Source organism: Canis lupus, chromosome X (genome assembly GCF_048164855.1).
Source record: "Canis lupus baileyi chromosome X, mCanLup2.hap1, whole genome shotgun sequence".
NCBI lineage: Eukaryota > Metazoa > Chordata > Mammalia > Carnivora > Canidae > Canis > Canis lupus.
This window is the reverse complement of record NC_132876.1, coordinates 92,269,155-92,284,387: the sequence shown is the minus strand read 5'-3', so window position 1 is coordinate 92,284,387 and position 15,233 is coordinate 92,269,155. Positions and strand designations below refer to the sequence as shown.

Sequence of the window (15,233 nt, the reverse complement as noted above, 5' to 3'; positions counted from 1 at the left end):
ACACTTCTAAAAGTATCTCCCCGGGATATTTTTTCCTCCTTCCCCAGTTTCTACCTTTCTTCCTGGGTCACAGGCTCACCCAATCTGCTGGCATCTATAAAGCTGTTGCTGTTGTGTCCTTGCCCCCGATGACTCACTCATTGGCATCTTCTCTATGACCTTTCATCTATGGCAAAGGGGCCTGCGTTCTTTGGGCCCTTAGACTGCGGGCTCCTGTAGACTTCTTTTTGTCTCAGTTGTGCTAATCTCTCCCCCAGCTGAGCTCCTCAGGCCCTGCTGGAAGGAGTCAGGTAGCACAAGGCCCTTCCTACCCTATTTCCTCTCCCCTCTCTACACCCTGACCCACTGCTGGAGCTTTTATTTCCTTTTTCAGTCAGGAGAAGCTGCTCCAGTGTCATATCCTACATCTTCTCTACACTGTCTTGTAATAAAACTCTATGTTCAGACCTCTGAGCTTTGTTCTTGGTAGAACACCTAGCTGAAGGAACATTGAAAGAAAAAGAAAACATATTGAGAACAGTATTGTTTCCCAAATGATCTGTGGCAAAGAACCAGTCCCTTCGTTCTTAATTTTCCAAGCCACCTCAGACTAGTGCTTTTTTGTAAAATGCATCATATGATGAGTCTACTAATTACATACTCCTTTGTCATGTCATTTGTAAGTGCTCTCAGTTTTATACATACCTGTCTCAGACACTAGCAGTCTATGGACCAGGACCAGTCCATGAACTACATACACGTAGAGCAGCATTGCCATGGAGCCCACCTTTCCTAGGAACCAAGGGATCTGTATTTATTGCAGTCCATCTTTCATTTTTTTTAATGTGCCTATATGTCTATCTTTTTTTTTAATTTTTTTATTTATTTATTTATGATAGTCACAGAGAGAGAGAGAGAGAGAGAGAGGCAGAGACACAGGCAGAGGGAGAAGCAGGCTCCATGCACTGGGAGCCTGATGTGGGATTTGATCCTGGGTCTCCAGGATCGTGCCCTGGGCCAAAGGCAGGCGCCAAACCGCTGCGCCACCCAGGGATCCCTATATGTCTATCTTTATACAGTCTTTTGGTACATACAAATATGCACCTTCAAAAGCTGGAGTGCTGGGCGTTGGTATAAGATTGAGCAAGACAAAATTATGTGTGAGTATAATGCATCTCTGAGTTACACACATATATAAAAACATACACATAATACATAACACAATTATACATAACTATATTTTTAATTATATATAATTTACACATAAAATTTATTAATATATAAACATATATATAAATATAAAATTCTGCAGTACAGTATAATGTTCATGAACTCAGTCATTAGAGGAAAACTGCCTTAGTTTGAATCCAAGCTCCACCACTTATGAGCTGCATGGCACTGGGAAACTGTCTTAGTCTCCCTCTGTATTTTTTTTAAGATTTTATTTATTTATTCATGAGAGAGCCAGAGAGAGAGAGAGAGGCAGAGACATAGGCAGAGGGAGAAGCAGGCTCCGTGCAGGGAGCCCAATGTGGGACTCACTCCCCGGACTCCGAGATCATGCCCTGAGCCAAAGGCAGATGCTCAGTTGCGGTGTCCCAGTCCCCCTCTGTCTTCTTTCCCTCTCTTGTAATATGGTAATAATAAAAATAGCGACCTCAAGGTGTTGATGTAAGGACTGAATGAGTTAACATATGAAAACCAACATGTTAGGACAATACCTGGCACTCGTATATAAGTGCTATGTGGTGAGTGTTTCCTATAATTTTTACCGTGATCCATAAGGAAAAGGAGTTAAGGCAAATATACTAATGAAGCAGGAAATATACAACCCAATATAAAACATAATACCACATGGATAATAGGACAGATATGATTAATTACTACTTTGATAATGTGAAATACATAGTGGTTTCTTTTGGCTTTGCAATTGATATCTGAGGAATTCCATGGCTTGGCATGAAACAGGAGTGTGTGATAGGGACTATACTAGGCTCTTTGCATTAGCAGTTCTTCTGATCCTCTGAAAACCCCTGTGAGGTGGTTATTATGATTATTTCCAGTTTTCATAAGAAGAAACTGAGGTTCAGAAAGGTTAAATAGTTTAGCTTCTTTAATGTAGTAGGTAGGATAGCTGCAATGTGAACTCAGAGTTTCCTGACTCCAAAACCTAGAGTTCTTGCACTTGTCTACTTGAACTGTCCATTGGAAACCCATGGAAATTTTTAAAGACACAATGCCTTGGGGTGCCTTGGTGGAGCAGTCAGGCATCCAGCTCTTGGTTTTGGCTCAGGTCATGATATCAGGGTCATGAGATCCAACCCACATTGGGCTCTGCACTCAGTGCAGAGTCTATTTAAGTTTCTCTCTCCCTGTGTCCAATCCCCCCTCAAGTAAATAAATAGATCTTTAAAATAAAATAAAAATACAGTGCCTCACCACCAAACTAAAAAATTCTTTGATTTTTTTTTAGAAGAAGCTTTACTAAGATATATAATGCACATACCTTACAATCTACCTATTTTGAGTGTGCAATTCAATGTTTTTTAGTATATTCATAAGTTAACCATCATCCCCACAATCTAATTTTAGAACATACTCATCCTGGGGTGGGCCTGACAGCAGAGTTCCAAGGTCTTAACTTCAGGGCCGCAGATCCTGTAGGAGTTCTTGAATGGACTTCAAATGGTTTCTGAATCTTTTTTAGGATCTATAGCTTTCCTTACTTTCTCTAAAGGAATAGAGATGAAGCTCAGACAGTATTAAGAAACTCTAGACTGGTGTGTTTTCAAACTTCAGGTTGCTTGCAAATCACTGGGGACTGTTCTTAAAATTCAGGTTCAAATTTAGTAGGTCTGGGATGCAGTCAGATCTACTATAATTTTGATTATAGGAATACCAACATTGGATAAGTGAAATGTTACCTGCCCTAAAATCCCATTCTTCTCATTAGTGGATCTATGTTACCAACCAACCAACCAGTCAACCCCCCCACCCCCGCCAAAATTCAGTAATTTTGAGGTGGCTCAGTCAGTTGGGCATCTGCCTTCAGTTCAGGTCATGATCCCAGTGGCCTGAGATCGAGCCCCATGTTGGGGCTCAGTGGAGAATCTGGTTCTTCCGCTCTCTCTCCTCTTGCTCATTCTCTCTCAAATAAATAAATAAAATATTTTTAAAAAATTCAGTATTTTTTTATTTTTTGAATTTTGTCAATAAGATATTTGTGGGCATTTGTTTTCTCTCTTGTTATATAAGTATCTACAAAATAGTCATGGTTTTGCCTCTTGGACCAAAAAGCCTAAAATATTTGCTAGTGGGCCATTAACAGAAAAGTTGGGTCAACCCCGAGAGTAGCCCATGGCATAAGACCACCTTTGAGGAGGATAAATGTTGTTCGTCTTACTCTCCATAGCTCTTTGCTGCATTTGGTATACATGACGTTACCAGTCAGACTGATAAAAATACTAAGTATGAGCAGCAGCAAGCTGGCTGTATTTATGGATAATTCCTCCTCTAGAAGAGAGGTTTGGGCAGATGAGACTCAACTGCTGGTTTAGTTTAAAAATAGATCTTCCTGGGGTTGCAGACTACTTGCCTGAGTAGCATGGATAGCTTTTCACAAAGGACCTGGTGTCTTCTCAGCTAGGTCATGTCAACAAGACTTTGGAAGCAAGATTCCCTAGGAGTAATTTGCAATTCTCAAGAGAGCTTGATTAATTGGGGTTGGATGCCAGTTAGCTGAACTTATGGCTAGAACATTGCATCTTCCTAGACCACTCTTAAGCTCCTTAACACTTCAGAGTGTTTGTTCTGAACAAACAACAAAGAGCTATCTGACCATGCATTTTACCTGTATGAAGACGTTTCTGCTTAGCTCACTTTGACTCCTGTGAAAAGGATCTGTTAGAACATGCACAGCTCTTCAAAATTCTCCAGGCTTTAGGTGGTCTCCTTCACTATAATCTCTGTGGTAGAACTTCTTCTCAGATGTCCACCTTGAACTTTTCTTTCCTTTGGTCTTGATCAATAACTTCAGATCTCCTAACTTATGGCTCATTTTCAGGCTGGCAGGCTATCTATCTATCTATCTATCTATCTATCTATCTATCTATCTATCAATATATCATGCAAGAGGTTGTCTATTCTCCCCACTCATCCCAAATAACCCTTATTACCACAAGGTCCATAATTATTCAGATTTTAGCATGCTTCTAGGGGGACAAGTACAAAGTATGACCTTGAAGGAATTGGATTATACACTAAAATAATTGCAAGACTTACTGATTTATATTATTAGAAACTAGGATATTAGGGCAAGGAATATGTGATATAACACTGGATTGGGATGAATTTATTGAAATGGTGCATTTTCCAAAGCCTCTGGGTTTAGTGTGGTACTTCACATAGCTGGAGGTGTTTGTAACAGTTTACTTGATTGGTTAATTGAAAACTTAATGGTGGCCTACATAGACTCTAAGTGATATACTTGACTCCCAATTCCTTAGATTCAACTGCACCCCCCACTGTGTTGATTATCCCTCCTCAGTCTTCCATCAGCTCATTTGTTCCTTTGTCACTTCTTTAATCATTATTCCTCATGCTCCTATCCCTGGCCCTCTTTCCTGTGTTCTCACTTGCATAACTTTAGCCACCACATAGGCACCAGTGATTCTCAATTAAATGCTTCTAGTGTAGACTTCTCCGATAAACTCTACTTCTATATTCCAGATGCCTTTCTGGACAGATCTTTGTTGATGTTTGTTGGTCACAAGCACTTGGACCTCAACATGTACAAATTTCTGGACAGATCTTTGTTGATCTTTGTTGATCTTTGTTGGTCACAAGCACTTGGACCTCAACATGTGCAAATTCCAATTTTTTTCTCTCAACCTTTTCTGTCTTGTGTTCTCTTTTGCTGTTAGTAGTATTACCATCAGCATTCCTAGGCTTTACTCCAGTCTTGTTGAATCAGAATCTCTAAAGAGGGACCCTCAGTTTTTGAACAAGCCCTGTAGGTGACTCTTAGGTACACTAGAATTTAAGAACCCTTACAGTTCCCCATGCTGGAAACTTCGGAGTCACACTCTCTCTTCTCTTTACCATCCACATCTAGGTGGTAGCTGGATCTTATTGAAAGAATTCCCAAATATCTGAAAAATGACCCTTAGGTCCTTTCCTACTACTACATCTCTAGTTCCTAATCTCTGCCTGGCACTCCTGCAGGAGCCTCCACGTTGTCCACATAGCCTCTGCCCTCTCTCTCGTATAATCACTGAGTACTGAAGTCTTTCAAAACCCAGATCTAAAATAGAAAGCTGACTGTGCTATTTCTTGGCTTAAAAGCATTCAACAGCTTGATGGCATGGGAGCAGTTTTCAGACTTTTTAAGGTCATGGAACTCTTTCTTCAAATAAAATCATGCTAGGAAATCCAACTTATAGATCAGATAAAAGCAGAGCTGCTCTGTTTGAAGCAGGGGTCGGCGCCACAGCCTTGGCCACTTAACTTGCCTTGCTGTGTTTCCTAAGAAACCATTCCCAAAGACACAGTTAGAAAAATACTCAATAAAGTCCAGATGCTTTATTTGGATACCACATTCCTCCTTGGCTGGCACCCTCCTTTGTCTCACCTCTCCTCCATTAACTCAGACCCCAGCCCTGGGATTATTCACTATTCCCTGGACTAGTCATGGGTTTTTGTGACTTTTTATATTTACTGTCTTCACACCCTCAAATGGCCACTCTCCTCTTCCTAATTGTTCTTTCCTTTGTGTTCTCAAAGCCAAGTTGGCCTTTATAAAACTGTTCGTTTTATGTTTATGTCTGTCTCCACTAGAAAATAGACAAGCTCCTTGGAACAGAGCCCATGCTTTCTTCATTTGTGTATCCACTAGATCCAGCAGTTTCTGACACATGGTTTTATGCATGTTTATTGCATGAACATTTATATATTCTATAACCCATTCTATCTGTTCTTTGGTTTTATTTTTTTCCAGACTGAACACGCCTTAATGAATTAAACATAACTTTAAAAACTAGATTTATTAACCTCAATAGATTTATTAACCTGTATGACTCTACTACTGAAATATTTTCCTATTCAATAGCCAAGTGTAATAATCCATGGATATATGCATTGTATACCATGCCATATGAAGCTGAGCTAATATTGGTAGAATATATTTTTGACAGCAACAATATTTGTTCTATTTTTCACTGATATTATATATAATATGTGTTCATTGTAGAAACATGGAACTAAGGACAATTATAAAAACAGCCATAATGTAACTCCCCAGAAATAGATGTAATATTTTGACTTATTTCCTTCCATTCTTTCTTCTGTAATATTTAGGTATGTATGTATTTACTTTAAAATTGGAACTATACTATATAAGTAGTTTTATATCCTGATTTTTTAAATTTCATATTATGAGCATATCATCATATATGAGAATCTTAATATTGTTTAAAATCTTATTAATAAAAACTGTAGACTTTCTAAGCAATTTCTAAGAAGTTTGCCAATTCTTTAAAAAAATTTTTTTAAAGATTTATTTACTTATTCATGAGAGACACAGAGAGAGAGGCAGAGACATAGACAGGGGGAGAAGCAGGGAGTCTGGTGCAGAACTTGATCCCCGGATCCCGGGATCACGCCCTGAGCCAAAGGCAGACGCTCAGCTGCTGAGCTACCCAGGCGTCCCAGAAGTTTGCCAATTCTTAATAGAAAGTTTAGGAAGCTAGAGAGAGACCTGAGGGTATTTTGTGAATCAAAGGTAATGGAGTGAAGTTTTGACTGATCTCACTTAATGACGTATTGCTTAACTTCAGCGTAAAAACAGAATGGATGGAAGGGCCTAAATTGTTTTGAGCATCTGTTATGTGTCAGATATTGTACTTTACATACATTTCCTATTTTATATACATTTTCATACATTTTATATATACTTTACATACATTAATTCATTTGAGTATTCACAACAAACCAAGGAAGTGGACATTAATATTCTCATTTTACAGATGAATAAACTGAAATGCATAAGCTTAGAGTAACCTGTCCAAGTTATTCTCTCATGGAGTAGAATTTTAATTCCATTCATTTCTCAAGCTTCACATTTTATCTAACACTGACTCTGAGAGGGTACACTGAGCCTGCATTTGATTCTAAGGGCTTTTTATTAGCAGTGCTTATCTGTGTAGTATAAACTTTTGGGTAATCACGGTTTATGAACTCCTGAAATTACTTCTCTTTGTCTGTTAAGACATAGGTATACTTTTTCAAGGTAGAGAGTCTGTAGTTCTTATTGGCTATCTAAGATATCCTTCAGAAAACTTTATGAATCTCTCCTGCAGATGGAGCATCCACAAGTCTTGTAGAAATCCTTTGAGGAGACTTTCATTTTATGTGCCAGGCCCTGCATCGAGAACATTATCTTCTCTTGCTCTATTACCCTTTCATGTACCCTTGCAACCTATGGAATTCATTTTGTCTGCATACCTACCAGTACCCTTGATACTGTTTGTTTATATGAGAGTCTCAAATAATTTCCATGTCTGCCAACTGTGCTACCATGTCACTGATTTGTGTGTCTGTGGGTGTAAAATAAGAATAACTCTTGCATTCTCACCTCTTAACAGCTGAGCATTTCAAACTCTGTTTGCTTTTCTTTGCAGAGCTAAAAGTGCCTATACTTGTACTGATTCAGTACAGTAAATAGGGAATCATGGTGTACATGCAATTTCTCCATTCCTATCAAGAGCTCAAAGAATGCATGACCCTTGATCTGCCAGCCTCCTGGTAACCACAATCTTATGCATCTTATATATGAGGATGTGACATATGATAAATTAGAGAAGGCTACAAATTCTTCACTACTCCCATTCCATTGGAATTGAATTTACTTCCTTTAATCTGGGGATGACTTTAGTGATTTGCTTGACAAAACGTGGTAGAAGTAAGGTTCTAAAATTTCCAAGGGTAAGACTTAAGGTATCTTGCAGCTTCTGCTTGGGCCATTAGAATGCTTGGTCTGGGGGAAGACAGCTGCCATGTAAAAAGTCTGACTACCCTGAGGCCGCCATGAGGGAGGAATCACAAATAGTCTTGTGGTCAACAGGTCCAGCTGTGCTCTCAGCCAGCAGCTGACATCAAGTGCCAGATATGTGAGTGCATTATCCTTAACATCCCACCTAGTCCAGCCTTTGGATGACTTCAGCCCCAGGTGCCCTCTGACAGCAGCCTCATAAGAAACACCAAAATGAGTGCCTCCCATGAAGCCTAGTCAACTCACAAAACTGTAAAAGATTATAATTTTTTATAAAATTATAATTTTATAATTATAAAATTATAAAATACAGAGTGCCCCTGCTGTATTTGGAGCTAGTAAGCTCCACTTTATATAGAAGATTTCCAGGGAAATTCCAATCATTGCTCTTCTTCCTATATTTTGTGTGATGGATCATTTTTCTCCTCCTCACATTCTCCCTGACAATGTTTTACTTTAAGTGAAACATTTTTCTGTTCATTTTGCATACATCCATTCTAAAGATGGCAATATTTCATGACGTTCTGTAACATAGAATTACTGGAAAAGGGTTAACTGTCTTATTAGATAGACCCTACCACAGTCTAAGAGGATGGCGTCCATGGTAAGAAGGCCACCATAATGTCATGTACAGTGGTTTCAGTGGTAAATTGCACTCTAAATCTACTGGTGCTGCTATGGTTCCCAATGAACTGGAACAGTGCCCAATTTCTCCATCTGAAGCATCTGCTGAGAGTTTAATTTCTTTTTCCCATTCCATTTTGATATGGAGCATCAACTCAGGCTGATTCAGTGTTCTCTCATGAGATGAGATTTTCTACTTTAGGCATTAATTATTAAATGTTTTATTTTTTTATCTCATTCATTAGAAGTCAAAAATGAGTCTTAAAGGCTAAAATCATGGTGTTGGCAGGATTCCTTCCGGAGGCTCCAGGGAAGAATTCATTTCCTTGCCTTTCCCAGCTTCTAGGGGCTGCCTGCATTTCTTGGCTCATGGCCTCTTCCACCATCTTCAAAAACCATTACTCCAACCTCTACTGCTATCATCACACCTCCTTTCCTGACTTTACTACTTCCCCCCTCCTAAGGACACTTGTGATTACATTGGGCCCATCTGGATGATCCAGCATAATCTTCCCTTTTCAAGATCCTTAACTTAGTGACTTCTGCAAAGGTTCTGGTGACTAGTACATGAGCAACTTGGGGGCTGTTATTCAGCATATCACAGATACCCCAGCTAGACTAGAAGTCAGGCATTTAAGCAAATCCCTGTGGATACTTATGAGTTAGCAGGTGAAGAGAGGAGGAGAGGGTGTGCCAGGCAGAGAGTCTTGTAAGTAGGAAGATCTGGAGGTGAGGAAACCATGGTTTCTTTAGAAGAATGAAGTATTGAATGTGGTTAGAGGGTAGATACATGAGAGAGGGGTAGGCTAGAGCCAGATCATAAAGGGTTTTTTAAAACCATATTAAACAACTGAAGGATTTTAAGCATAGGAGTGACAATGATCCAGTTTGTGTTTTGGAGGAAATCTGATGTGTAGGAGCAAGACAGAGGCAGGAAACTGTGATAGTGAAGAGCCAGGGTGGTATCACCTAATTCACAATAAGTCTGAAACCAAAATTCATTATTGCCCATCAAAACCAGCACATCTACCCAACTTCCCTATTGCTGGTAATGTCATCTGTACTCTTCTAAGATCTTCGATGGTGCTCAGTAGTTAATGATCTATCCACAACTGTCTTTGCTGAAAGGCAGCAGAATGACTTAGAAACTATTTTGTCATCTTTTATATAGTTTAGCTCACTTCGGCAAGGCTGCTGGCCAGCAAGGGAAAAAGTCACATCTGAAATGTGTAAGGAAAGAGATCTGTTTAAGTAAAAGTATTGGAAAATAAAATAAAAATGAATTTCTTCTAATATGCCTAGTCTTTTACCAGGCACATTTAACTAAAAGAATGAGAATTGACTCTAGATAAAAGGCACCGGTGATTATTTTTATTCATTTTTTCTTACCTGATGAAAGTGTATAGGGGATAAGGGATACTCCAAGGGGGTCTGTGAACTAGTACAGATTTAGGTGAATTCATCCCAACCCAGATGCTGGTCCTCCAAAGGCTCAGAAATTTCATTTAGTTGGTGTACAGAGAACAGATTAGACATAGGTTCAAACTAAACCAAACATAGAGAGTTCCATTGGCAGGATCAGGGCATCCACTCCCTGAAAGGGGAGAGCTCTGAGGTTAGCCAACTTCCAATCAGAAGTGTCGAGAAGGAAGTGAAATTCAAGCAAGAGAAAATAGTTGTATGATTTGAGTGATTAATGTCATGAAACTTGCCAGGCTGAGGCCCCATAACTCAACATGGAACATGTGCTACAGGGGAAAAAATGGGTTACTTTCATTCTGTGGCCTGAGTGCTTTTCTTCTGGTCGGAGCCTGGCTGGGCATCATTGGCATCTAGCTCCTTAGATCTCCTTTGTTTATGTCCAGGCTCACTGTCTCCTCTTCCTTACCCCATGTTTCTCCAGAAGGACTATCATCACTTAGAATCCATCTTATTAAATTAAAATCACAGTCCAGTCCTGCCTCCTGGAGGAAACACTGATTTTCTTGATAAAATTTTGGCTACTTCTAATCTCCTTGAAAACTCAGTTATAAATCTGTTCTTTCAGTCTTGGTACAGAGGAGCAAAAATCTATTTAGGGCTAATTTTGTTAATTAAAGTCTCCTGGGGCAGTTTTATTTCTTTTATATCCTTGCCTGATTTCCCATCTTCGCTGTCACTTTCAGATGCTACCTTCCTTTTATTCTCCTTATTGGACAGAGCCTTGGAGCTTTACAGGGCAGATTTGTACTTACAATCCAAGGCAAAGTTAATCATAAGCTTCGACTCATATTTTTGTGGCTCCCTACCCCTTGAATAACTTCGAATTACAATTCTACAGAATATTCACATATGACATTCTAAATCTGACATTTCAAATATAAAATGCATCCTGAGTGAACCTGTCTGTAACAGTAGCGTATTCATTTATTGAGTTACCAAATGGCTTTTCCATTTCAGTGTGAGACCAGATGAACCACAGAAGGGGTTGAAAATCCAGTTGTGTTTTTTATCTGAGGAGACCACAATTGATGATGATACAAAAACCAAACCATTAATCTTTCTGAAGAGCCCCTTTTGCCCTAACCTTGTTGCTTCCTGTTCATGTCAAGCTTGGGGCTCTCTGATCCCTGCTGCCTCTAGGACTTTGAAGATTTAGGAAAGGCCTTCAGTCAGTCTGGAAGTCTGTACTGACCAGGGCAGTTTTCTCAGTAGGGGCTAACTCTTGACCCCTTGGAAGAAGTTCAGTTCTTTTTTTTATTTTAAAGATTTTATTTATTTATTCATGAGAGACCGAGAGAGAGACAGAGAGAGGCAGGCAGAGACACAGGCAGAGGGAGAAGCAGGCTCCATGTAAGGAGCCTGATGTGGGGCCCAATCCCAAGACTTCAGGATCACACCCTGGGTGGAAGGCCGGCCCCAAACCGCTGAGCCACCCAGGGATCCCAAGAAGTTCAGTTCTGAGTCATTTCAGCCAAGTTATGGTTTGGTGTACAGTGTATATAACAAACACCTGGGGACTTTGGAAAGTTAGACTCTGGACAAGGTCCTGTCCTTTCAGATCTCCTGAGATTTTTTTTAAAGATTTTTATTATTCATGAGACAGAGAGAGAGAGGCAGAGACCTAGGCAGAGGGAGAAGCAGGCTCCCTGGGGGAGCCTGATGTGAGACTCCATCCCAGGACCCCGGGATCATGCCCAGAGCCAAAGGCAGATGCTCAGCCACTGAGCTACCTAGGTGTCCCCAGATCTCCTGAGATTTTGATGTGAGCCTAACGTTGTGGCAACTGGGAGGCCCCAGAGCAGGCTTTGAGTATCTAGTTACACTTGGAAACCTGGCTAGAGCCAAGCAAACCAAGTGTAACTTGCACATGGACTATAGTTCATAGACCTGGGAGGGAAGCTGAGGGACAGTGTCAGGGCATGAGGCCACAGGCTGAGTCTTCATTCTTAAGGGGGATATACAGAGAGTATCTACATAGCAAGCTAATGAAAGAATGTGCTTAAGAGTTAGGGTGAGGGACAAGGCATGATGAGCTGCTTATTTGGACAAGGAGAAGTTTCAGAATATCTATTTTGCAGTATATAATATATACCTAGAATAATTCACTAATATGTACATCATGAGATATAAATATTCACCTTGAGAATACAACATCATCCAATATGGTTGAAACTCCTATATTCTCTTTGATTGCATCTCTGAACTCCCTCATGAAATTCCTTGTGTTTATACTACATATATGCTGTCTTTCTGGATGAATTCTTCCGTAACTTCATTTTTTTTTCATTCATTGCTGTTTGTGAGAAACATTCCAACTAATACATATAGCACTGATTCATATTGGTCTTGCCAGCAGTGCTTTTTATGCAGTGGTCCTAGTTGTGGGGGACAAAGGGATGCAATAGGAGGGAGCCAGTTAAGGGACAGTCCAAACTGTGTACACAGATGGGTCCCACAGTGGTAACCCAATTCACCCATGGGTCAGCTGCAAGGGTGGAAAGAGGACCTAGCCAGTAAAGGAAACAAATTATAATGGAAGAAGCTGAATTTGCACAGAGAATGTGGAATCAACTAAATATAAATGATATTTCATGGTAACAAACACAGTTATTAGTAGTTGCTTAGTAATTGCATATTAACTTAGTAGTTAGTAATTAGTTGCTTAGTAATTGCATAGTTACCTAGTAATTGCATATTACCTGATTAAAATGTTTAAGTGTGTCACTCTTTCAACAATTAGACACTATATGTGCGTTATTCAGAAAATGGCCTAATTCGTTTTTCTAATTAATTTTTCCCTCCTTTGGTTTCTCTATATCCCCTGTGTTTTCTGGATTCTGTCCCAGCAGATCTGATTCCTGCTCTGTGGCATTCTGAAGAATCGATGTTCGTCATTACTAGTGAAACTCAGCTGCCACCTGACGGGACAGCACAGCAAAGGCTTTGGCGATCTTTTTGAGTTAGAGCAATACTGACACTCTTGGAATATAATCCCAGTGATGTCTCTTTTCTGTGTAGCCCGGAAGAATACCTGACCACCATCGGCAGTTCTTCTGAGACCTTATAAAAACTGCTCTGCCGTCAAACAACTGAGCAACTCTGGGCTGTTCAGGGGGGCTTTAAGAACTGTGCATATCGAGTCACCTGGAAGATTGAACCACTGCTACTCAGAGCTGCTGCTGCAATACCATGTCTAAGAACTCGGAGTTGATCAATCTGTCATTTTTGTTAGATCATGAGAAGGAAATGATCCTGGGAGTCCTAAAGAGAGATGAATATTTGAAAAAAGTGGAAGACAAGAGAATAAGGTAATGTTCTTTTATCTTTTCTGCCCTTCCCAGCAGCTGTTTGAAGCATGTTAGAACAGAGAATAGGCAACTGCGACTGTGCTGGAGACATGTTGGTCAGTGACTTCAGGGGTTCCCAGCAGTAGCTCAGATATCAGAGAACATCTTTGATATTTTATCATTTAGCTAGATTCTATCCTCCCATCTCATTCTCTCCATGCCTTGGTTTCCTCATCCCTAAAACATGGATAATAAAAGTGCCCACCTCATAGGGTTGTTGCAAGGTTTGAGGGAGGTAATATACGTGCAGTGCCTGGTGTGTAAGCTCACAATTATTTATTTATAATGCCTTTCTCAGATCAGTCTTCCTGGGAATTCATTCCCATCGTAGCTGAGAGAAGGAGATCCGGAGAGTGAAAAAGTCTCATTTTCCAGAGACCACCTGGATTCTCAAAAATAAGTCTCTGTATGGGTAACATGGAATAATATGGGCACAGTTGAATTTCACATGAGTTGTAGGCAAGGTTGATATTTAACTCGACTCCCAGGCATGACCTCACTTGTCTTTCAGCTAGCATCCATTCTGGTTGGTCATGTCATCTCTTCTGAGCATTGTTCTGATTGGTCGTCACATCCTTTGGGATTGTTTGCTGCTTGTACTGTGTTGCTTGTTAAATATATTTGGCTATTACATCTCACCCCTGTCTACAGGAATGGAAATAAAGAGTTCCCTTCTCAGCGACTACCTACTATTATGCAACAGGTAGCTTTTTTTGTCTTATGTGTCTCCCAAAACTGCGATTATTTTGACCACAGTGTTATGAAACTGGAAGTCAACCACAAGAAAAAGTCTTGAAAGGCCACAAAAATTTAAGTTTATTTTTTATTGAGGAAAAATCTTGTCATAAGATTATGTGTTGCAAAGATATTCAGCGTGCCTAAAGGACCTAGGATCCTAGAATTGGAAATACATTGAAATAGTCTCAATTGATGCTTACTTCATAGTTAAGTGCCCAGAATTTTTATATCCATCATTTGTAGGTATTCAACCAATCTTAAAGAAATAGAGGCTTTGATGAAAATTATTGCAATTTTTCTATGCCTGGAGTTCAGGTTAATGTAGTTCATGATTTTAAAGATATCAGAAATGATGTTTTGGGTATTTGTATTCTAGTCACAAGAAGTGACTCAATTGTCTAATGTGCTACAAAAAGTTATATTGTTGGCAAGAGGCAAGGTAGTAGCTAGTAACTGATGACATGCAGGGGGGAATTAAAAATCACTCTATTTAGGAAAACACGATTTAATAACCAAATCCTCAGAAATGCAGAAGTGCAATGAATAGGAATTTGTTCAGGATATTTGCTTCTGTCATTCCCAATAACTTTTCCTGATTATCCATTATACTACTTTTCCTTCTCCTCTTTCTTCCCTTGTCCTTTTTCCCTATTCTCTGTAAAGAAAAGTAGCTGAGTGTATAATATACGACAGAGCTATTGAGAATAAAGTTGTTGATTTCCTGGCTCTTCAAATTTGAGGAAAGCAGAAGAAAGGCTTTGATAGATCTATGTGATACCTTTATAGAAAATAGATTTTTTTTATGGGTGCCTAGGTGGCTCAGTTGATTAAGCCTTTACCTTTGGCTCCAGTCATGATCCCGAGGTTCTGGGATCCAGCCCCACATGGGGCTCCCTGCTCAGTGGGGAGTCTGCTTCTCCCTCTCCCTCTGCCCCTTCCTTCCCCTGCTCTCTCTCTCTCTCTCTCAAATAAATAAATAAAATCTTTTTAAAAAAAGAAAATAGTTTTTTAAAAAG

General features: G+C 39.7%; 1 protein-coding gene across 6 annotated transcripts in view; it reads left to right on the top strand.

The window, feature by feature from the left end:
• SYTL5 (synaptotagmin like 5) overlaps positions 1–15,233 on the top strand; it is a 241,191-nt gene that overhangs the window by 125,640 nt on the left and 100,318 nt on the right. For 4 of the 6 annotated variants that reach the window (XM_072815150.1, XM_072815155.1, XM_072815153.1 and 1 more), the window contains exon 2: positions 12,982–13,440. In XM_072815150.1, coding sequence (XP_072671251.1) covers positions 13,322–13,440 — 119 coding nt within the window. In that variant the 5' untranslated portion in view covers positions 12,982–13,321. The remainder of the gene's footprint in view (positions 1–12,981; positions 13,441–15,233) is intronic. The other 2 variants (XM_072815151.1, XM_072815152.1) reach the window with 1 other exon arrangement.